We start from the raw sequence: 22,053 nt of genomic DNA on the forward strand, positions 1-22,053 counted from the left end.
GCTGTGGCAGTTGCAAAATGGAGAAAAGTACTAAAAAACACATGTGTAAACGCAACCCCAAGCTGATGAGATATCTGAAGGCGCAGAGAAATGCCTTCTTACAAGCAGATAAATTGTTTTTGAACGCCAGGCCATGGACCTTCCCTTCACGTCATTACACGGCCGTGTGACGCAAAAATGTCTCCTTTCCCATCTCCTATGACGACCGTCCTCTCGCAGCCGTTTGTTCAGCTGCAATTTACCCCCTCCTTGAGCCGCCCCTACTGCCCATGCCTGGCGACCCGGCTTCGCGGACGATATTGAGGATGATGTCTCTGGCCTCTTCGACCTCAGCTTTGCCGCCGGTGATCTCCACGGCTTCGCCGCCTCCATTTGCGCCCCTTGCTCGAGGCACCTGAATGTCGCAGCCAGTCTTCTTTTTGATGCTGTTGATCTGGCTACCTCCGGGACCAATGATGCGTCCGTAGCTCCGTGAGTCAGGCAGGATCAGGTAACCCGTCCACGAGGGTTGCGCGGCCTTTGCTATGGCAGCCTCAATTTGGGCTTTCGCCTTGGCGAGCGACTCTGGATTGGAGCCGCGCAGGATCCAGGGAATCGTTGCATCGCCGTCTGTGCCTTCGTACGTTGCAGTGTTATCCACGAGCTCCCAGCTGTGCGTGTCCGCAGCAGCCGATTCGTCGGTCAAGAGGGGCATATTACCGTTGACATTGCGTCCACGGGCGCCACTGCGATTTGATGGGCGAGGAGGCGGCTGCTGGCCAGCGTGGTCGACGGTAACACCGTAATCATCACGAAGACGGCGGAAGATGCGGCCGTTGTCCGTGATGGCATGGTGGAATTTGCGCGGAACATCCACAGTCTCGCCCTGCTGCTCCTTCGTCAGAGTTGCAATATGCACTTTGGCACTCTCAACATCAGCTGGGAGACCAGTAAGTTTGATCTTGGTCTCATCGCTGCCTTGACGAGGAATGTCAATGGAGACGTTAAACTTTGACTCCAAATTTCGGCGGGTCTCGCCACCGCGTCCGATGAGTAGTCGATGTTTGTCTGCTGGAACATCGATATGATCGCTGACTTGCTCATCTCGTTGCTTAGCATACGACTCGATTGTGCTAACAATCTTGTCTACCATGGCCTTGTTGCCTTCAACGCGAATGCTGTTGTCGGTGTCGCCTGGCTTCGGGAACCGCACGATGCGAGCAATCATGCGAGCGTCGTCGGGTCCCCCAGCATCCAAGACAATCTTGCGAATATTCGCACCTGCCCTCTGATCAGCACACGAGCTACAGATCTCCAGAACAATAATGCAGATAGAACTTACCACCGGCACCGATGAGGCCTTTGTGGTGCTTGCGATCCACGTCCACGTTTCTGGTCACGGTCTCGTCAAATTGTTTCACACGTTCCGTGAGGAGCTTCTTAGCCTCAGCAACGGACGCCTTTGTGCCCTTGATCTTGATTTCGACTCGTCCCTGAGCATCCGCAGCATCTCTTGCGTTCGGGATGTCAATCTGGCAACCAGTCTGGAGCCTAAGCTGATCCATCTCGCGACCTCCCGCGCCGATCAGGCTCGGGATCTGCGCCTGCTGAACGGATAATGTCTCAACATGGGAGTTGTCCATAACGTATTGAAGCAGGTTGAGCAGCTCCTCGCGAGCCTCATCTGCCCCTCTCTTGGGGCCCTTGATAATAACCTCATCCGCTGCCTGGTTGCGGAAGTTGCGCACCGAGCCTAGCTCGGATGCATTGTCATCGGATGATGCATTCCTCGGGAAGTTGATGCGCACGTTGTACCGATCTTGAAGGCGGTTAACTTGCGAGCCCTTGGGTCCAATGAGGTCACGGTGGTACTGCGGCTTGACCTTAATGATATGGGTAGTTTCGTCTTCGAGCTTTTTGAGCTGGTTCAGGATGTGCGATTTGCACGCCGCACACTTCTTCTCCGGGCCTGTGAGCTCGACTTTGCCATCCTTGACCTGTATGTCGACATCGAACTCCTCGCGCAGGCGATTGATATTTTCGCCGCGCTTGCCGATCAAATGGTTGGCAAACTTCTGTGGATAGTCGAACTGCATCTTGAAACCACGCTCGGCATCGTCCTTTATCTCTTGTTCCAAGAAGGCCAGGATCTTCGCGTTCAGGTCATCAACAGCTGAGGCAGGGCCGCGAATTGAGAAGCTGTTGGGAGCACGCTGATTTGCAGGCCTACCCGGCGGTCCGAAGATAAGTTGTACGGGGAACTGATCCTGCGGCAAGCTCTCCTGCTCACGGTCAACATAACGGCGGATCTTCTCGTGGAACTTGGGTGCAGCTTCAAGCTGTCTTGATTCAATCGCTTGATGTGCGGCAATCAGTGCTTGTAACTCATTCATGGCTTGCTGAATAGCCCGCTCGTGCTCCTTGGCATCGGCAGGTGAGCATTGCTGGCGTGGAATCACATATTCCGAGGGTGAACCTGGCTGCTCGTAGACTAGCAGCAGATCTGGTGACTCCATATGGCCGTCCGGGAAGACAATGTGTACGCCGTGTTCGCGTCGAATTCTGGGGGCGGCACGCTGCTGCAGAGCCTGATGAAAGAAAGGATCTACTTGCATAGGTCGGAAACGCGAAGGCGGGTGCGCGCTGACGAGGTTCATAATGTCTTGACGCGCCTTTGTCGCATTCTTGAAGTCCTTCGCGTAGATTTCCCATGCCGTCGGACCATCGTCAGATGCGGGTAGAACGATGCTGGCATCGTGCATGCGCTCAAGCTCCTCGAGGGCACGTTTCTGTTTTAGATAACGGGTCATGTTACGGGCGTGCTGATGTCCACCGCCACGAGCGTTGCCGTGTGGCTTGGCCACATCGACGTTCATGGACTGCATCTGAGAAGCAAGTTCCATGACTTTGTCTAAACCTGCCTGTAACTTGTCCGCAGGGCCGACGACGTAGAGCGTGTCGTCGTCAACGCCAGGTGGAGGCTTCACAAGCGCACAGCCAGTCTCAGCCAGGAAGTCGTGCGCGGATGTACCACGATCACCAACGATAAACTGGTGTCGTCCCTTGTCGATTGGTGTCTGATCCACGGTGAGCTGACGCCGCAATACGGAAACCAGTTCATCAATCTCCTGACGCGCCTGCTGGGCGTGGGTGCGGTCGCCAGTGATAGAAATCGGAAGCGAGGCCTGAGGCGTAAAAGGAGTTGGTTGTCCCTGGCGCGGTGCCTGAGGTGGTGCAGCATCACGCCAGGTGTGGTAGTGCGGAATATTGATCTTGATGTCGCGATTATTCTCCAGCTGCTCGATACGAGAATTGTTCGGACCGGCGATAAATGGGTAGAACTCGGCAGGAATGTCCTTGAGGCGCAAGCTGACATTGGAGGTGCGCTCGTCGACTATCTTCTCAATCATGGCTTTAGCAATGCCAGATGCGATGAAATCCCCCTCGACGGACACGTCAATGACAGCGTCCTCATCATCGGCAGGCAACTCGTCCTGCTTCGGCATCTGAACACGTGCTCCAGATCGTTTGCTTATATCCTGGATTGTTGCGCCCTGGCGGCCGATGATGTGCGAGCGCACAGATGCGGGAACTGGGACCTTGATTGTTTGCTATTGCAGATGATCATGGATCAACATCCGAACACAAAATTCAAGGCTAAATGCCGTGGAGGAAAACATACCTTTGAGCCAATCTGTTGCAGGACCTCCTTCATGGCCTGTCTGCGCGCATCCTCCGTGCCAACAACCTCGAATATCAAGCCACCGTTGTTGCCAGCCTTCATTGCCACCTGAGCCTTGGACCGACGGTTCACATCGCGGACAACCTCGGGGATGGGTTTCTTCAGCGACTGCCTAGGGAGCAAAAAGCCGGGTGGCACGGCGACACGCTCGACCTGACGACCAGGGATATTCACGCCATGTGCACCACCGGGCCGTGTGCCCGGAAGCGTGGGCGTCGCCAGCCCAGAAGCTGGGGTCGAGGCACGCGAGGTGCCATTACTTGTGCCATTCGTACCGTTAGCAGCTGGCTTCTTACCCCAGGCCGAAGCAGTGGTGGTTGCGGCCTTTGGTCCGCCGAGAGACGGGAACGCCTCCTCGGAGTTGACATCAAATGCAGGGGCCTTCGGCTTCGCAGACGCCCCAGCTGAGGCATCGTCGACCTTTTGCTTACCCTTGGCAACGTCAGATGTAGCAGACGGAGCCGGATGGGCCAGATCTTCCTCGTCGACAACGTCCTCGACCGTGGTTCTGTGGGCTTCGTCGGCAGTGTGCTTGGCAAGCAGCTTCTGGGCTGCAGATTCGGAGTCGGTTCCTGCGGCAGTAGGACCGGGGAGAGAGGATTCGGCGGCCATGGCGAGAGGACTTTAACCGAGAAAATGGACAGGTGAGCAGGTAACGGGAGTAATAATGAGCTGTGGACAAGAGGAAATGAGCAGGAGATGGTTTCGTTTGCTTGTCTCCCTGTATGTATTCTGGGAGACGGGGCTGGACGGCAAAGGCGATGACGATTTCAAGACCTAAGCGTCGAATGGATGGTTAGTGTCCAGCAAAAGACAGTTGGCCAGATGGAAAGAGGGACCGTAGACAAGGCTGCAGGCGGAGCATGCAAGACGAACACGGCGTACCTTTATCGATGAGGATGGGAATGCGTAGGAGCGGGTGTACGAAGAGGCGACCGTAGCTGTTCGGACCGGAGACGAGACGAGATGACCTAGATGCTGAAGACGAGCAGCGGAAGCGGATCAGTCCATTGCGTGCGGGCAACACACAAAACAGGCAAGAGACGTCTTATGAGGTGGAATTGGAGCGGTCAGCGGAGGCGACAGCGGACGGGAGGGGACGAAGGACGAGAGGGGATGCGCGGAGGATGGAGGTTGGGTCAGGAAAATGATAATATCTTGGTGGTGATGAGGAAGAATATGGGGGGGTGTGGATGCGTGAGGTTGCGGCCGGGTCGACGATTGCTTTGCCTGTGCTGGTGGCTTTTTTCCCAATGGTTGGTCCAGGGGGGAGTCCCCATAAAATTGCCGCGCCAAGATTTCCGCGGACCCTGGAGTGTGCGCTTTCGACGCCGCCGCTAGCGGGACGTTTGGATCATTCCAGAACCGCCAGGAACATGCGCCGAACATCAATGACAACGAACTCGTCGCTTCCGCCGTATTTGCCATCTTCTTAAGCTCGATGCTCGGAACCGGACACCGCCGAAGACACCGGTGCGCGGAGGAAGGAATCCCTGTCCGTGCGTGACCGCAGACGCACACCGGTAACGGCCTCCCTGCACGGCCTATGACAATCCCTGGTGTGTACGTCACCGCTCGACGTCGTCGCCGTCGGTAGTTTCAAACGTTCAACAGCCACTTCCTATACACTCCCGCTGCACCACCAGTGCTGCAGAGCAAGCCTATGTATCTGTCTTAAAGCCGATCAAAGTCACGACACCCTCGCTACGCAACCACGTCTACGTCTGCGAAGTAATTCAGCATGCTCACGTCCTTATCCGTCCTCTAACCACGACCTCCCCACTCCCAATCTCAACCCTCCAACCTTCCCGGACCAAGGCCCGCGACACTGCAGGGCCTAGCTTCGCAACGCCTCCCTCACTATGCCTCCCGACACCCGTCACAATCCTATACCCTTCCCCAATGGCTCTTCCTCCGCCCGGGATCTTCCTCTCTCCAAGTCCGTCCCACCACGCCTTGACCCTTTCGGTTGCAATCCGTGTCGCTTCCTTGACCGTGACGCCATGCAGATCGAGATGTGTCGCTGAAGACTGTGATGCGACGAGAGCGTCCGCGTCGAGGGCTTGCGCGCTATGCAACGCCGCGGAGTAATCCCGCCCAATCTGAGAGTAGTAGGCTGCGGCACCGCCCATTAGCGGGTTGGACTTGCCCTTGCGATAGTACCTTGACGCATTCTCGAAAGCCGCCGAACGCGCCGCGAGGAGGCTTTTGGTGTCCCCAACGGGAGTGGTTGCTGCAGAGGGAGCCGCGCTCTTTGGGCCTAGTGATGTCTCGTCGTCCAACTTAACAGGCACGTACTGCGGCATGAGCGCCTCGGGGGGCATTGTATCCTCCCCGTTCATCGTAAGCGCCTTTGCCAGCTCATGGGCGTACGCCGTGGACGGAGTCGTGAGTCGTATGAGAGCCAAGCAATGCTCAAAGGACAAAGCGGGAAAGTCCTGAGTCAGATCCACCGCGTACGCTTCCTGCTGTGCGTCTACCTTCTGGGCTGTTCCATCACGCATCTGTGCCTGCATCAACGCTGCGATAGTGCGCGCCTGCGAAGCTCCGCTCATGTGGTACAAAGATGCCACTGCTCGGATGGGCATCCTGACGCGTGTAGCGATGAAGGAGATCTCGTTGTTCGCGTGCTCCCACCTGTTTACCGCCGCAGGCGCGTGCGCTGGCGCAGACGCAGACCGCGCATGCTCATTTAGATCCTGAAACTTCCTGGCTTTGCTCTTCTTCGCGCGACCCCGACGCGGCGCCGGCATTTGGGCGGGAGATGAAAACGCGTCTACTCCCCGCATGGCAACGAGAGAACCGCTGCCATCCTCTTCCTCAAAGAAAACCTGATTCAACAGCACGTCCATGGCCCTGCCAAGGTCGTTTTCGCACTTGCCGAGCGTGAACTTTACGTCCACAGGCCGCAAGCTTGGAAACAGCTCGACGAGCAGAGCTAGCTTGGCGTCCTCACTTAGACTTGCGTACTCATCTAGTACTTGGCTTTGCGAGTCCGATGAATTGGATCCCGATCCAGAGGTAGCCTCAAGACTAAGTCCTGATACACCCGTCGCAATGCTCGCGGACTCGGGTTCCGACCGTGACGCGGCATGGCTGCTTTGGGAGATGCAATCGTTCCCACTGGTGCCGGAGGGGTCGAAGCCGGCAGCGTCGTCCGCAACAGCTGATGCGCGAAGCGTCTCCAGTTGCTCCCGCACAACTTGCACGTCCTCAGCTTTGCTCAGATCATAGTCCAGCACGATCGCTCGTATCAGTGCCGAGTCTAGTGGCACATACTCTTGCTATATCGCATGCATTAGTTTGCTGCACATCTCCGCAATCGTGTTATTCTGAAGGTACACTACCTCTAAATCTAGAATGACGCTCTCAACCATTCTGAATGCTGGACAACACGCGCTCTAGTTGTAATACGTAACTGCCAATTCTTCGAGATGGTAAGAACATGTTCAATATTTCTCTATACTGGGGTGGCATTGGTCAGCGCTGAAGAGTGGTGACGGTGGAGTCAGAGCGTGCAATTCGACATTATCGAATGGCAAAGAGTCACGCCCGGCAAAATGTCGGCTCCACAACACTGCCTTATCCAAACTGGGAAAACAACTACAACCTCGTCTGGTAACGGGCATCCAATTCGTGTCTAAAATGTTTGTGTTTTTCGTATATATCATAAGTACATCTGTGCATAATTTTTTTATTTGATTGATGCATTTCGTCATGACGGACCCGTTCAATCGGGATACTATTGGTTCTATAGCATAACCAATCTGTGAACACCTCCAACCATTCCGGTGCTGAGCTGGACGGCTTGGACAACCTTCTAAAAATGCCAATTTCTCTTCCTCTTTATCCCTAATTAATCAATTATTCATATTCTGTCTACAAGATCACTACCGTGGCGGCAACGACGCCCTCATCGCCGATCAGGCCCTTGATAGCCTCCGGACTCGGCGGTTCGTCGACCTTGAGAATCATCAATGCCTCATTGTCACCTTGGCCAGGAGCCCCAAACTCTAGTGGCGCCACGCTCATGAATTTGATGTTCACGCCCGCTTTTCCAAGCACCTGTCCCACGTGTCCTATCTTACCAGGACTATCGAAGTTCCTGCAAATCAACAGGTTTCCGTCGAGCACAAAGTCGGCGCGGAAGCGGCCCAGGCGTGAGATGTACGGCTGCCCGCCCGAAACGTGGCCCTGGATAACTTGCTCACGGAGCTGCTTGGGTGGATCTTCGGTTGACGCAGTGGCAGGCACGGAGGAGGATCTGCTAGGTCGTGCGCGGACAGTAACGATGGAGCTGAAACCCTCGTCGGAGGTTTGCTCGCGCGAGCGTTGCTCATTGATAAGGATACCGCGCTCCTTGGCGATGAGCTCGGCGTTGACGATGTTTACATTTGAGCTCTCGGGGCCGCTGATGGCCGCTGTCAAGCCTTTGACAAAGGCAGCGAAGAGAGGCTTCGTCGTGTTTAGATTCGCCAACGCTCCCTCGTATGTAAGATCGAAGGTTGAACGGAAGTCCTTCCCTTCCCCTCGCATCTGCGAACCATAATATTGGGTGTAAAGGCTGCCCATGCGCTCCACGAGCTCCACAAAAGGCGCCAAGGTTCGGTACTCTTCCGGTAGAATTAGAGGCGCATTGACTGCAGAGCGTGGTAACGCGCCTCCCAGGATCTGCACGACCTGCTCACAAACATCGATCGAAACATTCTCCTGAGCCTCTCTCGTCGAAGCCCCCAAATGTGGAGTTGCTACCACCTTTGGATGTGCGATCAATTTTGCAGCGGTCGAATCCTCAGCTGGGGGTTCTGATGTAAAGACATCCAGACCGGCACCAGCAATTTTCCCTGCATCAAGGGCCTCGAGCAAGGCACCTTCGTCAATGATACCACCTCGTGCAACGTTTAATATCCGTGCAGTTGGCTTCATCTTTCCCAGCTCAGCGCTGCTGATCATGCCCTTTGTAGAAGCAATCATCGGCGTGTGAATGGTCAGGAAGTCGGCTTCCGCAAAAAGCTCGTCCATCGAATCCTTGAGAGCGACCTGTGCCGCTGCGCAAAGCGCTGGGTTGGCGTAAGGATCGTAAGCGATGCAATTCATGCCAAAACCGTTAGCGATTCTGGCAACAGTCAAGCCAACTGTGTGTTCTTTAGATGCAATCTTGGCCTTGGTATGAGATACCTACCTTTGCCAGCTCCAACAATAGCAAGCGTCTTGCCCTTGAGCTCGATACCTGTAAACTTGCTCCGCTCCCATTTCCCGGCTTTCAGGCTCGAACAACCTTGGGCTACATTTCTCGCTACGGCCATCATCACTGAACTTGGGAGTTAGTCTTGCTATGGCACGGGTCTTTTAGCCTTCGTCTTTGTGGGCCCTTACAAGCAATGGTATGCTCAGCCGCAGCATTGATGTTTCCGCTGGGACTGTTCACCACAATGATACCAAGCTTCGTAGCTGCATTCACGTCGACATTGTCGACACCCACACCAGCTCTCGCAACAACCTTGAGCTTCTTCGCTGCCTTCAGCAGGTCTGCTGTGACCTTGGTCTCCGAACGCACAATGAGAGCTTCATAGTCGGGTATGATGTCGAGCAACTGCTCCGGTGTCAATCCTCGCTTTTCGTCGATCTCCAGCGTCTTCTGGAGAAGTGCAAGGCCGTCTGGAGACACCTTCTCCGGAATGAGGACCTTGGGCTTCGCGTGCACGCTGCCATTGGCCTCTGTAGGAATCGGCATGGTGATCACTCGAGCAAAGAAAAATTACCTGGAAAAGGAAGAGCTAGCAAGTTGGCAAGGAGCAGTGGACAGGAGGAGAAAGGAAAGAAGAGAAGGAAGGAAAGAGAAAGACGGTCAGGGCGAGGGAGACTTAGTCACACAACATCGAGCTCCATCATGCGGACCGTGGAGGACAAAGGTGAAATTTGGGGCCGTCATCGGAAGGAAGAGACGGTTGGGCTGTGCTTGTGGTCGCGCACGCAATTGTGCTGAAGTCATCTGTACAGCACAGGAAAAGAAAAGCCACTAGCTGCGAACTCCGGTATAGGACTCAATTGGTCCGGCGGTTGCGTGAAAGGGAAGATCGAGACTAAGACGAATGGATTTGCAAGTGTAATGTCTTTCCACACTTGCCCCGCCAAGGTTAGCGGCCTGACCCCACCATGTGTCGGGCCAGGGTGCGGCGTGGGGAACGGTCGCGGATACGTGCATGGAACTGCGCAGGGTCGAGGCCAGCGCGCTATAACGGGTGCGAAGCGGGAGAGGGACGACAATGAGAAAATAGATAGCCAATCATTCTGAAAGGAGCGCGTGGTGGTTTCTGTCCTTCAATTTTGTGGGGGTTTCGTTTTACATACATCCTAGAGCCGTTGGCGCCTGTTGTCTTTGCATGAGCGGCAGTTGGAGGTGTGTTGTCTTGTCGTGGAGAGGAGGAATCACCAGTCGGTTGTCTTCTTGATTCCCTCGTTCTGCACCACCTCAATCCAGTAACCGTCCGGATCTGTTTTCGCGTAAGTGACGTGCGCTCTCGGGGCTCTTTGGAAGACTGACCCAGGACAAAGGCGATGTTCTTCATACGACCGTCCGTAAGCCGCTTCTTCCAGTTCACCTTGAGATCCTCGAAGCGCTGGCATGCAGCCTGAAGATCATCTACAGACACACAGATATGACCGAAGCCTTGAGGCTGGTCATTGCCGTTATGGTACTTGAAGTCCTTGTCGTTCTCGGTGCCGTAGTTCCAAGTTAGCCTGTGCGAAGGTCAATGTCAAACACGTCTGCAATAAGTTTGAAGCATCATACTCGAGAAGACCTTCGTGATCAGCGCACGGATTCACGCCGTTGGGGGGGTTGGGATCCGCATCAGCTCCGTAGCCAAGGAAGTACAAATTGAACTTGGCTGCTGCGTTCTCGGATGTACGCTTGAGTTTCATCCCCATGACGTTTTGGTAAAAGTCGAGGGAGATTTTGGGGTCCTTAACCCGAATCATAGTGTGGTTCTGCAAATCATCAACACCTATTAACAGAAAGCCATACCCGCCATCCTACCATTCGATACACGCCCAGGTCGGTCGTTGTTTCGTTTTCGGTCTCTTGTACGTTCTTCTGGCCAATGATCTAAGTTGCATGTTAGGCTACAAGCATGTTCCATTTTACACCAAAGCAGGACTTACTTCAACCCAATAGCTATATGTTTTCGGTGAGCGAGGAACTGGTCAAGATCTGAAAAGCCGCACTTACCCATCCGGGTCCTTGACAAAAGCAATGTGCTGTCTCCGTTAGTCCAATGAAACAAAATCCGAACAGGTCGTAATCACCCTCATGCGACCATCCGAGAGTTTTTTCTGAAAAGCGCAGCCCATATCCTCCAGTCGCTTGCACGCGGCCTGGATGTTGTCGACGCTGATGGCGAGGTGGCCAAAGCCCTTGAATGGCTCGGCATTACCAGTGTTGACCGTGTAGTTCTCGTCGTTCTCGGTTCCTGTATGCTTGGTTAAGCGGGTAGCCTCAAGACGGTTCGCATTTCAAGGCCGTACCGTAGTTATGTGTCCTGCACACAACGTGGTTAGCGAGAAGCTCCGCAGCTCCAGGAATACGTAGATCACGCACAATTCCACGATACCCTCACGGTCGGTCCAATGCTTTCCCGAGGACACGGCTTTTGGGCCGTCGTAGGCAAGGAAGTAGAGATCAAACTTTGCGTCGGGATTCTTCAGAGTATTGAGCAGTGTCATGCCAAGGGCATTCTGATAGAAGTCCAAACTCCGCTTGGGGTCCTTGACCCGCAGCCTGAGGACGGATCAGCGGTTGGTTGCATCATTTCGCTGAGCGTGGTGCCAACATACATGGAGTGATTGAGCTTGTATCTGGTCGGATCAGTCGACATGGCGGCGAAGTTCCTGCTCTGCGCGAACTGGCGAGATGGGATGTGATTGTATGCGAAGCGTGAAACAGCTTTGGGCAAGCGTCGTCCAAGCATGCAGTCCAAGCACGAAGTGAGATGCACTCTGCACGACGACTTTTCTTCGGCGGAGGATCAGACCGTTCACTACAACAAGCTATGACGCGCATGAGCTAGCTCCGTACCCTCGAAGAGCCGATGCCGGAGACGTCCAATCAGAGCGGCACCGCTGTCCGGTACACGGTCTGTAAGCAAGCTGCACCGGTAAGACGCCGTCAAGCCTTATTTTCTGCTTGGGATGCTCATGACGCGAGGTCCATGGCCGCAGCCGGGCAGCGCCAGGAACCGACGCTTGGTGCAGTCACTGCAGCGGTGCCGGATGCAGTGGACATTGGACGAACTTTGAACGCCGGCTCAAGCCTCCCACGTGAGATCCTTGCTCAGTGAACGAACCGTGCGTATCACGCTGGCGAGCGTCTGCTGCAACCTCGCGACGACCCAGCGCGCGTTGACACTCCTCCTTCTGCTGTCGCTGTCGCTGTCGCTCTTCCGTTGTCGCTCTCGTCATCGCTGCAATCGCCATCATCGCCGCCATCCCAGATTCGCTCTGGGACGGCTGAATGCTCTGTCGCCGGCGATCCAGGCTCCACACTTGCACCATCGCCCGCCTCATGTCGACGACGGCGCGCTGGACGGGAGGGCAACGACTACGCCCTAGGTGAAGGCCAGCCAGGTAAGTGCTTGTGCGACTCGCTTGCCGTACATGTGTTTCTTCTTCGCTTTTCGGACTGCGTGCCTGCTGCTCCCTGTTCTTGACTTGATAGTCACTTCCCCTTCACTTGCGCGTAATCAAGACGACAGCATGCACATTTCACTCCTTGCCATCTGCACTCATGTCGTACATTTCCATCTTCCAATCTATCCATATTGCTTCATGTTTGGGCATCTGCATCTTCATACCATACAACCCATCCCAATCCGGCAATTAGCATTCCTACCTTCATTTCCAACTGGGCCCATTCGTTTGACATGCACGGCTCGAAAAGCGCCCGAACGGGCACGTTCGACTTGTTCGACGACGATATTCCAGAGAACATTCTTCCTTTGCGCAGCATCATCGACTGTATGCCCTTGGATAGATTGCTGACTCGAGCACAAAGATCTGGTAGTCCAAGCGCTCTACTTAACAATCGCTCCATCCACAGTCGGCACTTGCCGCCGTCTCCCGTCTTTCTTGATATTGAAAAGGCCGTCCAGCAGGTACTTCGCAAGATGCTCAACGCAAAGGAGCTGGCGCGGGTTCTGAACGCCAACCTGCACCCACAGTTCTTCTCGTCGTGGCTGTGCGTTCAACTTCTGTTTTTGTTTACGTGAGTGCTGACGAGAAGAGTAGTGTTATGTCACCAAACGCCACACTTCTAGCTTACTCGGGTAGCCCCAATATCCAGCAACTGCGCGACCAGGCTGCACTGCTCTCTCAGATATGGCGGGAGCAGAAGGCTAAACTCGGAGGTCAGTCTTCAACCAGTCTAACAGACCACTTCTCCAGCAGCGCGTCTACCGCGAGCACAATTGCCGAAGGCGCGTTGGAAACGCTTACCATAGAGAATGCAAAATCAAATATTATCATCCGGGCCGTGCAACCACGGCTTCTGCTGGTACTGATTGGTGGCTCGCCTCCGCGCCGCCCCTCAAATTTCTTCAAGCTCACAGCCGAAGCTCGCGGGGACCCACGATATCCACCCGAACTTGTGTCGCCTGATTCTGGCTCTGCAGGAAGCGCGCACGACTCGGTAAGAGGGGACTCGCCTCCTGCTGAAGTACTCACCCACGACCACGAGAGCTTTGTGGCCGACCCCCCTGCTCAGTCGCAGCACCGGGATCTGAGCGAACATGAGAAGATTGAGATTCTCGACTTGCAGCGAAGGAAGATCGATGCCGCGACAGAGTTCATACGCGGCGACTTTGAGTCGAAGAAGTTTGTCATGCCAGACGAGATCTCGATTCCTTAATCGACGAGGAAGGCACATTGTGTGCTTTTTACGACGAGCTTGAGCTCCATTTCTGCATTTTCTCTGCTCTTCGCGCGGGAGATAGGTCTGAGCGTTCTTTCAGAGCATGGAGTCAAGTAGCGGATTGATATACGCAGTATTTATTCGCAAAAGCATTCTTGTACGTTTATATGTGATAGCGTTTGATCGCAAGGCTTAGCAACGGATTGCAATCACTTGACATTCAGTCGTCACTCCCAAATGCCCGACCTTTTTATCCTCTTTTATTATTTTTTTTCTCCTTTCCTTTCCCACGCTGACGTGCATATCGCTCGCGCAAGAGGGGCGCCATCGTGCAAAACCATGGTGTTCTCACCTTTCCTCATCGGGCGCGGAGTATCTTCCGCTGAGATGTTGGTGGGGATTTGCCGCCTTGGGGGGACTTTCCCTAGCAATGAGGTCATCGTGAGCAAAGCATTCGACTCTTCCTACACTGAGACAAGCTAGCACCATGCGGAGACTGCGACAAATGGCATATTCCAGCCTGTCAACACACCCTTCCTGACACCCTCCTTCTCATAGCTGCGCACAAAAGAGACCTTCGCGATTTTCCAATCACAGCCTGTTCCTGAACCCCTCACCACCGGTGCCAATTGCACACACAGCTCGCCCTGCAAAGCCGCTGATCCGGAACCCGACGAGCGATTAGTTAAAAGTACGGCAGACTCTTGACCTTCTTGACGATGTCTCGCCTCATCCGCCCCCAACAACTCTTCACCATGCGTCGCACCGTCCCTTCGGGCACGCGAATCGCATCTGTCCGAAGAACCTACCACGCTTCCGCCCCGCAGGGCTATCCGTACAAGGACAATCAGGACAGGGACTCTCTAAGTCCGCGGAGCACGGAGTACAGCCAGTCCGAGTCGGACGACGCAGCGGCGGCGCAGGGGGAGGCGTTTGACCCACAAAAGACAAGTCCCGAGTCGCAGAAGAAGGCCGCGGGGAATCAGCAGCAGACGGTACGTTCACCAGCCTCCAGTTGTATTCTTTTCGACACATACGAGTCTGCGCGCGTGTCCGGGCTAACGTGACAGCGAAGGGTGGAAACCCGTTAGAGATGAGTCCCGCGAACCAAGAATCGAGCAAGGCGCGCGACCCACAGGAGGGAGGGCCGACGCGTGCACCGGGCGAAGGTGAGGGGAGCAGAGACCGCACGAGCACCCGGGCAAGCCCCAAGAAGTCTGGCGGTGGCCTATATGGCGGCTCATAATAGTATGCGAAGGAGAAGAGGATGGCCTAGGATCACGGATGAGAACCGCCATGTAAAAATAGGTGATCACGGGCTCGATTTTCGGGTTCAAGAAAGGGCCAAGACTCTGTTTATATTGCCAAGTCAACTGAGCAATGAAGCAAAGGGAAATGGAATACAGTCTACAACATAGTGTTTCCGCACACGTCCAAGGTGCACACCAGCAAGTTCTCAGCACGCACAAAAAGATGTCGTCCAACTTTTGAAGTCAGAAGAAAAGCTAATACACTTCCAACACATATCTGCCCTGGTCCTTCAACTCTTCGATGGCCCTTCGGCTGTCAATCTTCTTCGTGACGCCTCGGCTCCTCTCCTCGGTCTCGAAGGCCTCCTGCAACACCTCCGTAACATCGGGAACAGGCCAGGTCGGTCCGCACAGGTAGAAGCTTCCCTGCTCTTTGAAGTAAGCCTGTCTGACTTGCTCCATAGTCTGCCGCATGCGGTCCTGGATGTAGATCTTCTCAGGCTGATCTCGAGAGAAGGCGCAGCCCATGTGCGTGATGATCCCGGCATCGCGGTATGCCTCCCACTCTTCGCCGTACAAGTACTCTTCCTTCTGGTGACGCGAGCCCATGTACAGCATCACAGCACCGATCTCGTGGCCCTGTTGCTTCTGGAGTGCACGTTCCTGGACGAAGGCACGGAACGGCGCTAGGCCGGTGCCCAGGCCAGCCATGATGATGGGGGCCGTGGTCTTGGCCGGCAGCTTCATCACGGACGGCTTGACGGAGACGGTGACGGGGGCTCCAACGGGGAGGCTGTTCAGATACCTCGTCGCTTGGCCGAAGCGGTCACGGCCCTTAGGATCGACCCAGTTCACGGTCACGATGAGGAGCGACACGGAATTGGGCGTGACGCGTTGGGAAGATGCGATCGAGTACTCGCGTCGCTTCATGGGGCTGACGATGCGAACAAGGTCGTGGAAACTTGGATGCGCGGACGGATGTTCGAGCAGGATGTCAGCGAAGGTGATGGTGTCAACTTCGGCGCGACGCTTGAACTCAGTGGCACCCTCGGGCGTGCTGAGAGTGAGAAGGGCCTTCTTCTCCTTCTCATCCGTAGCAAACTCAGCAAGGGCCTCGTAGAATTTCTTCGGCGGCCGTCCAAAGATGTCCACGTTTTGGAGGAGCGCTTGGTATACGGTTCGGCTCTCGAGAACGTCTGGATCCTCGCGGCTGGGCACCTGCACAATCTCGTCCGCGTTGAGACCGTACCACTTGATAAACTCTTCGACCTCGGTCTTGTCATTCTCTGCGTGGATACCAAGAGCCTCGCCAATGGCGTATGTGACTCCTGAATCGCCAAGGTCAAATTCGATATGGAATATGTTCCGGTCGTAAGTGAGAGGCGTGAGACGACGACGTTCCTTAACATGCACCACTGCAGTTTTGACGCCCAGATCTGGTCGAAGCGCGGATCGTGTGCCGTAAGCTTCCTTGAAGAGCAGACCTTTTGCAACCGTGGTCCAATCTTCGAGCTCGTTTGGCGGGCTTGGATCGACGCGTTCAAACTTGGCAAAGCTGTTGACTTTGACCTCCGTCGGCAGAGATATCTTCTCAACCTCGGGCTCGATCGTAGCCCATGACTCTGGAACCTGGACAGGCTTGAAAACTGTTTCAATTTCAGCCGCGATAGCATTGATCGTCGCAAGATCACCGTTTATAGTGGCCAGCTTCTCAAGCACCTTTGTAGAGCCTAGATAGCCAGCGAGCTTCAAATAGACAAGCTGAATAAGCAATGACTCAAGGTCGGCGCTTTCAGAGACCTTGGCGGAAAGCGTGGCATCGATTACAAAGAGCTTGACGCCCTTCGCCACGATACCTTGTCGCAGACCGACAGGAAGTTTCTTCTCCAGATGCTCGTCCTTGAATCCGGGAAGCGAAACCACGAGTGCGCCACCATTTTTCATCGAGTTCAGAGGATCATATTCACCTAGCAATTTCTCGCCGCTGACAAACACTACATCTGCCGAGTCGATAGAGTAAGCTGCCTGGCTGGACTGGCGTGAAGTGCGAATGTCTGTCTTCACAACACCGCCCTGGATCAGGTTGTCGTGCGCAGCGCGGACAGAAACGTAGGAGCCTGAGAAAGACGACAGTAATTGACCGAGCGCAAGCGGCGCAAAAGCCGCGGGAGAGTCGCTCAACGCCCAGAAAGTAGACTGGTGAGTCGTGTCGTCAAATGTGGCGATGCTTGTATACTCGCCAAGACTCTTTGCGCCTACAATCTGTTGGAAGACCTTGAAGATGGCGGCAGGCGACCAGACCGTGGACTTTCCATACTTGATATCGGAGATCGCCGGCTGCTCGGACAAGAACGTAGAGAAGCTTAGGGCAGCAAGAACATCTTTGTAAAGCAAGGACGAGATGCTGGCGTCTGCAACAGCTAATTCGTCCTCAACTTGGCCGAGAACAGCAATAGACTTGACGCTCTTAGGTAAAGCCCTGACGAACTCATCCTCGACGAAAGGTCGATAGACGCGGACATTTACCACGCCAACCTTTGCACCATCTTTGACCAGCTTGGCAACCACTTGGCCCGAGATGGACGCCTCCAAGGTACCAAATACAACGAGCACGTGCTCCGCGGATGGATGGCCAACGTATTCGAATGGTGCGTACTGCGTGCCAAGCGCTGAATTGAACGCTTTCAGCACCTGTAACAGCTTGCCTTCGCTGTCTGAATGCTTAAGCTCTGTAGCGGAGATCGCCTTCTCTACGGCACCGTACTTGGCAGCCAAGGTCTTTTGATCCAGTGCGGCCGGGATCCGAAGGGTTTCGCGAGCAACGTTCACACCATCGAAAGTGTGGATGGTAGGAATAACTTTGGCAAGTAGTGTGGCTAACAAGGACATGTGCTGCACTTCGTGGGCAGACGTGCTGGTGATTAAGCCGAGGCTGAGTTCGTCGGCAATGCTCAGGCTGGTGAGGTAATCCGTGACGAGTCCATCGGCTGTGTAGTCCACTGCGGCAACGTGGGCCACAAAGGGGCTTGTGAGTTCGTGCAGCAGACTCAGTTGGTCGAGCGATGGGCGCAGGTAGTTCAAGCTGGCGCTCGAGGCCACGATGGCCTGTGGGATGTGCCTCTTCTTAAGGTCGAAGTCCTTAGAGAAAACATAGCCCAGAGCGATTAAGCCGGCACCGATTCGCGTCTCCATGGTCAGCACGCCGGGCACATAACCAAACGCATTGATCTCTCCATCCCCTTTCCAGCTCTTCAGCGAAAGGTCCAAGTCGAAGGTCTCTGGCGAGTAGGTGAAGATTTTGTCAGACAATGTGTAGGCCACCTGCTGGACGAGGGTTTGCGCCGTCACGTAGGACTGGCTATCAATCGAGGACAAGGACACATCTTGCCCGAAGGGGAGGCTAGAGGACTTGTGCGCGTACAAGGTGGACGGCTTGTCAATATCCATATGATCAGAAGCCATCACGGGCAAACTCGGCCTGCACAGAATCTGTCTTTGCAAGAGGCAGGACGGAGAATGCAAGAACGATTCGACACAAGCACAGCGATAGGGGTGTACGAAAAGAATGAAAAAGAAACGACAGCAACCAGACGGTTCCTATCGCCTGGTTTCACAGAGGCTGTAATCAGGATGGGAAAGAAAAATCTACGCGGAAAGGAACAATCGTCTGGGAAGGAGTGTCCCCCTTCTGAAGAAAAAGTTTAGCGGCCTCGGCGGCGACGGCACAGGCGAGACGGATGCCGAAGGCATGCTGAACAGCAGTAAAAGGCTCGGTTGGGACATCCTCTGATGCCGCTAACTGGGTGCAAGACAAGCCCGCCATGATTGCGACAGGCAATGCGTGCAAAAAGTCGGCTCCATCGTGGTCTAGCTTCGAGCACGCAATTCATTGCACCATCTCGCCCCAACGGGAAACAAGGGAAGGGTCCGGGCGGCGCGCGGGCTGTCCGTATCGAGCGCCCGGGGTGCGTTTAATGCGCGGACTTAATTCGGCCGCCAATGGCCCGCCAGAGGTCGTCAGGCACTTCGTCGTGCGCAACACGGCCAATATCATCCTACGTGTTAGCATATATGCCAAATGCTCCCTTCTGCTGCGTCAATATGCCTGCGCAATGTTTCTTCACATCCCTTTGGTGTGACTGATCAAAACAAAGGAAAAGGTGATGATCACTCCCTTCACCTGGTTCCCCTCCTCTTCGCTCCGCGTATCCCGGATGCACGCGTGTACATCCATGCGGTTTGAATTAACTTACATTCCACATCCTCGTTTCCAATGCAGAGGGCGGGTATGCGATTCTAGCTCCCGTCAAGGCGCCGTACAGGACTATCATCAAGCTGGCGTGCAGACTCATCACGTCGTTCAAGGACGAACGAGGAACAAACTAGGCTGTTCTCATTCCGTGCTACGCACATTGCGAGACAAAGGCTTGAGGTTCATTTTGTACGGTAAACGGAACGAATTGCTGCGAAAACCCGCAGCCTTTAACTTCTGGTCACGAAATGGAACACCAGGACGCTGCTAGGGGAGATCGAGATGTGGCCCTTGTGTTTTTTGGTTCAAACGGCGTGCATGATGATAAGATGTGGTCGCGAGGAGTCAAACCGATATTTCGCATGAAGGCAGCCTCCAATTGAAGCTCTTGGTGCGATATTTTGGAGGTTTGCAAGCCATGATTGCAGAGACGTCGAGGCCAAGACAACTAACTTCATTCTCAGCCAAACGATCACCACGTGGGGCTTGTGGCGCCCACTTCGCCCCTTTGCGTTATCGCTTTCTGGCCCTCCTGCTTCCTTGTTCCATTGAACATCATTGAGTCTTTCGTGCAAGCAAATTGTTGTTCATTGTTGTTCGGTACGGAAGACGTTCCGCCTTTTGTCTCAAGTTCGAACCGCCTTTCCTCCCGTTACCCGTCGTTCTGATCCACCAATCCCCGCTTGGCGTCACCGCTTCCCTGACCCTGGACAGACAGAATAACCTGTAGCCATGCCAGCCGACGAGCGCACTCCTCTGCTTGACGACCATGCTCGCAACTTCTGGGCTTTCGGTCAAGACCGCCCTGATGACTACCACGCCCAATTTTGCAAGCTTGTTGGAATACCGCCGTCCGATCTGCCGCCGGACGCTCCCGTCCCTTCCATCGGACCGAAAACGCTCTACGGCCGTGCTCTGAAGCTGAAGCGCGACCAGAGCAGGACATATGCTATTACGGCCGCCATCTCCAACACCCTTCTCCTTGCCCAGGTCGTTCTCGGCGCCGCCGTGACTGCCCTGGGTGCTTCAGAATCGTCGCACGTCCTGATCACGCTCTTCGGCGCCGCAAACACCATCATTGCCGGTGTTGTCGCGTACCTGAAGTCACGTGGACAGCCTATGCGGGCCCGCATGTATCGCGACGACCTCGAACGCGTCGTCGATGAGATCGAAAACTCAGAGATCATGTGGCTGGGCATCAGCAAACACATGCATGGCTATTCAGAGATTGACACCGACGACGAGGTCACCGTCCGCAGCGAGATCGCTCGCCTGACAAGGCTGTACGACCGCGCCGTCCGCACCAACAGCATGAACAATCCCGACATGTACATGGCCGGTCAGAGCCTGGACAACACGAATTTTGCGCTACGCAAAGGGCCCCTCCCGTCTGGCCCTGTGCTTCCCGCCATCGTGCCTCCAGTCCCCACGACGGGCGCGGGACCATCGGCCCCAGCACCGAGCGCTCCGGTCGCGCCGCTGCCCATCATTCCTGATCCGGACGAGAGTCCTGCCTCTGCGCCGCCAAAGCCCAAGGACGATCCCGCGAAGGACAAATCCAAGGACGAAGCAAAGACTGCTGACTCTGTTACGTCAAAGTCGAACGGCAAGGCCTCGGCTGAAGCAAAGATGGCTGATGAAGAGAACGTTTTGGTGTCTGACAAGGAACCTAACACAGGCCCTGAAGAAAACAACAAGTCGCAGTCATGAAACAGGAAAGGATGACCGTATTGTTCTTCGAATGTCGTGGGAGAAGCGGGAGGACAGGCTGTTGTTTGTGGGAAGCATTACTTGGCTGAGCGTTTTTCATTCTTGCTATCCTCTGCGAAAGCTATATACCCTTTGACGTTTTCTCTCCTTCATTCCAAAGTCGCGTAATACGAAAGCAACAGCTATTTTTTCCACCTCCGATTCGTGTTTTACATTTGGATTTCAAAGTCATGCTGTGTGTGAGCATGATACGCTGGTCCGCCGCACGATACGTCGGCAACCTCAAGAGCGTTTGTGTGTGTGTGTGTGTGTGTGTGTGTGTGTGTGCAATATCGAAGGCGTTGAGACATGACTGGCACCTATCTTAGAAAGAACAAATACAGTTGTTAACCTAGCATCTCTTTACGCGCTCATGTACCGCGGCTTCCAGACAAACAGACGACAACGAGGCGAAGAACGCTACTCCCCATCACTATGGCTTGAGTTTCTTGAACGCGTCCAATCATCGCTTCAGTGGCCTCCTTTCCCGCCCGCCTTCTTTGTATGCCAGATCTGTATTCCCTGCCAGCTCGATGATGCGATGCCAGTCATGAGTTCGTAACCTCTGCTTGTTCATGGTATTATGATAGCATGCGTCATTACGTTCCATCGAATGCTGTAAAGGCAAACAATAAGCTCTGGGCATACGGTTGACTATGCCAATCTGATGGGATCAATGCTCCCTGTGATGACTGGTGATGAATACCATGCGTTGATGCAGTCAATCTCACTGTCCTCGCAGAAGAGGACGGGCTGCTCCGGCGCCGCGGTCGCAGATCAATTCACTTCCAGGCTCGCCAACTTCGATTTGGACAGCCAGGACATTTGCCTTCTGCCAAGAATATTGAGCATACGCGTACGGGCTGTCCACACCTTTTTCCCGCCTCGACAGCCCTCGTGCATGGCTGCAATGTGAGCTTCTTGTGCTCGTGCTGCCGTTGGCAGAGCTCATACTGCTGCACGAGATATTGACACATTTTTGATCGCGCGTCAAACTGCGCGAGGCGAATTCCTGTGAAACTAGAGACGGAGATGTCAGCAGTGCAATCAACCACGGACCTGGGTGGCGAAGAAATGCAGACGAATTGGGGGGTGTCTTTGCTGGCCAAGGACGTTGATGTGACTGAGGAGCTTGGTATCGGCGAGAGATGTTTGTAAAGCCTTTGGAACAGTA

At 54.6% G+C, this 22,053-nt stretch overlaps 9 protein-coding genes across 9 annotated transcripts; 4 read left to right on the forward strand and 5 right to left on the reverse strand.

The window, feature by feature from the left end:
- Positions 1 to 238: 238 nt before the first annotated feature.
- PV09_04600 (uncharacterized protein) lies at positions 239 to 4,333 on the reverse strand (the record flags this gene model as incomplete). Its single annotated transcript, XM_016357974.1, has 3 exons — positions 239 to 1,260; positions 1,322 to 3,590; positions 3,662 to 4,333. The coding sequence occupies 3 exons, from the start codon at positions 4,331 to 4,333 to the stop codon at positions 239 to 241; spliced, it is 3,963 nt and encodes a 1,320-aa protein (XP_016214176.1).
- Positions 4,334 to 5,466: 1,133 nt separating this feature from the next.
- On the reverse strand, positions 5,467 to 7,098 carry PV09_04601 (uncharacterized protein; the record flags this gene model as incomplete). The annotated part of the gene is made up of 2 exons (XM_016357975.1): positions 5,467 to 7,005; positions 7,069 to 7,098. The coding sequence occupies 2 exons, from the start codon at positions 7,096 to 7,098 to the stop codon at positions 5,467 to 5,469; spliced, it is 1,569 nt and encodes a 522-aa protein (XP_016214177.1).
- Positions 7,099 to 7,600: 502 nt separating this feature from the next.
- Positions 7,601 to 9,455, reverse strand: PV09_04602 (phosphoglycerate dehydrogenase; the record flags this gene model as incomplete). The annotated part of the gene is made up of 3 exons (XM_016357976.1): positions 7,601 to 8,856; positions 8,904 to 9,032; positions 9,098 to 9,455. The coding sequence occupies 3 exons, from the start codon at positions 9,453 to 9,455 to the stop codon at positions 7,601 to 7,603; spliced, it is 1,743 nt and encodes a 580-aa protein (XP_016214178.1).
- Positions 9,456 to 10,150: 695 nt separating this feature from the next.
- Positions 10,151 to 11,598, reverse strand: PV09_04603 (lactoylglutathione lyase; the record flags this gene model as incomplete). The annotated part of the gene is made up of 10 exons (XM_016357977.1): positions 10,151 to 10,215; positions 10,266 to 10,462; positions 10,515 to 10,711; positions 10,761 to 10,829; positions 10,886 to 10,898; positions 10,953 to 10,981; positions 11,030 to 11,193; positions 11,249 to 11,262; positions 11,322 to 11,501; positions 11,558 to 11,598. 10 exons carry the CDS (start codon positions 11,596 to 11,598, stop codon positions 10,151 to 10,153), a joined length of 969 nt encoding a protein of 322 aa, XP_016214179.1.
- Positions 11,599 to 12,376: 778 nt separating this feature from the next.
- Positions 12,377 to 12,760, forward strand: PV09_04604 (uncharacterized protein; the record flags this gene model as incomplete). The annotated part of the gene is made up of 1 exon (XM_016357978.1): positions 12,377 to 12,760. One exon carries the CDS (start codon positions 12,377 to 12,379, stop codon positions 12,758 to 12,760), a length of 384 nt encoding a protein of 127 aa, XP_016214180.1.
- A 125-nt stretch (positions 12,761 to 12,885) lies between these two features.
- PV09_04605 (uncharacterized protein) lies at positions 12,886 to 13,625 on the forward strand (the record flags this gene model as incomplete). The annotated part of the gene is made up of 2 exons (XM_016357979.1): positions 12,886 to 12,956; positions 13,007 to 13,625. 2 exons carry the CDS (start codon positions 12,886 to 12,888, stop codon positions 13,623 to 13,625), a joined length of 690 nt encoding a protein of 229 aa, XP_016214181.1.
- Positions 13,626 to 14,101: 476 nt separating this feature from the next.
- PV09_04606 (uncharacterized protein) lies at positions 14,102 to 15,364 on the forward strand. Its single transcript, XM_016357980.1, has 3 exons — positions 14,102 to 14,623; positions 14,704 to 15,292; positions 15,343 to 15,364. Exons 1-2 carry the CDS (start codon positions 14,348 to 14,350, stop codon positions 14,872 to 14,874), a joined length of 447 nt encoding a protein of 148 aa, XP_016214182.1. The 5' UTR covers positions 14,102 to 14,347; the 3' UTR covers positions 14,875 to 15,292; positions 15,343 to 15,364.
- PV09_04607 (uncharacterized protein) lies at positions 14,953 to 18,659 on the reverse strand. The gene has a single exon (XM_016357981.1). The coding sequence runs from the start codon at positions 18,338 to 18,340 to the stop codon at positions 15,134 to 15,136; it is 3,207 nt and encodes a 1,068-aa protein (XP_016214183.1). The 5' UTR covers positions 18,341 to 18,659; the 3' UTR covers positions 14,953 to 15,133.
- PV09_04608 (uncharacterized protein) lies at positions 18,184 to 21,127 on the forward strand. The gene is made up of 2 exons (XM_016357982.1): positions 18,184 to 19,537; positions 19,595 to 21,127. Exon 2 carries the CDS (start codon positions 19,863 to 19,865, stop codon positions 20,838 to 20,840), a length of 978 nt encoding a protein of 325 aa, XP_016214184.1. The 5' UTR covers positions 18,184 to 19,537; positions 19,595 to 19,862; the 3' UTR covers positions 20,841 to 21,127.
- The last annotated feature ends 926 nt before the right edge of the window (positions 21,128 to 22,053 follow it).

This window comes from Verruconis gallopava, assembly GCF_000836295.1.
Source record: "Verruconis gallopava strain CBS 43764 unplaced genomic scaffold supercont1.13, whole genome shotgun sequence".
Taxonomy (NCBI): Eukaryota; Fungi; Ascomycota; class Dothideomycetes; order Venturiales; family Sympoventuriaceae; genus Verruconis; species Verruconis gallopava.

Coding starts and splice junctions, on each gene's coding strand:
- PV09_04608 (XM_016357982.1), top strand. CDS start 19,863: ATGCCAGCCGACGAGCGCACTCCTCTGCTTGACGACCATGCTCGCAAC.
- PV09_04607 (XM_016357981.1), bottom strand. CDS start 18,340: ATGGCTTCTGATCATATGGATATTGACAAGCCGTCCACCTTGTACGCG.
- PV09_04606 (XM_016357980.1), top strand. CDS start 14,348: ATGTCTCGCCTCATCCGCCCCCAACAACTCTTCACCATGCGTCGCACC. Junction 14,624..14,703: donor CGGGGAATCAGCAGCAGACG/GTACGTTCACCA, acceptor GTGACAGCGAAG/GGTGGAAACCCGTTAGAGAT.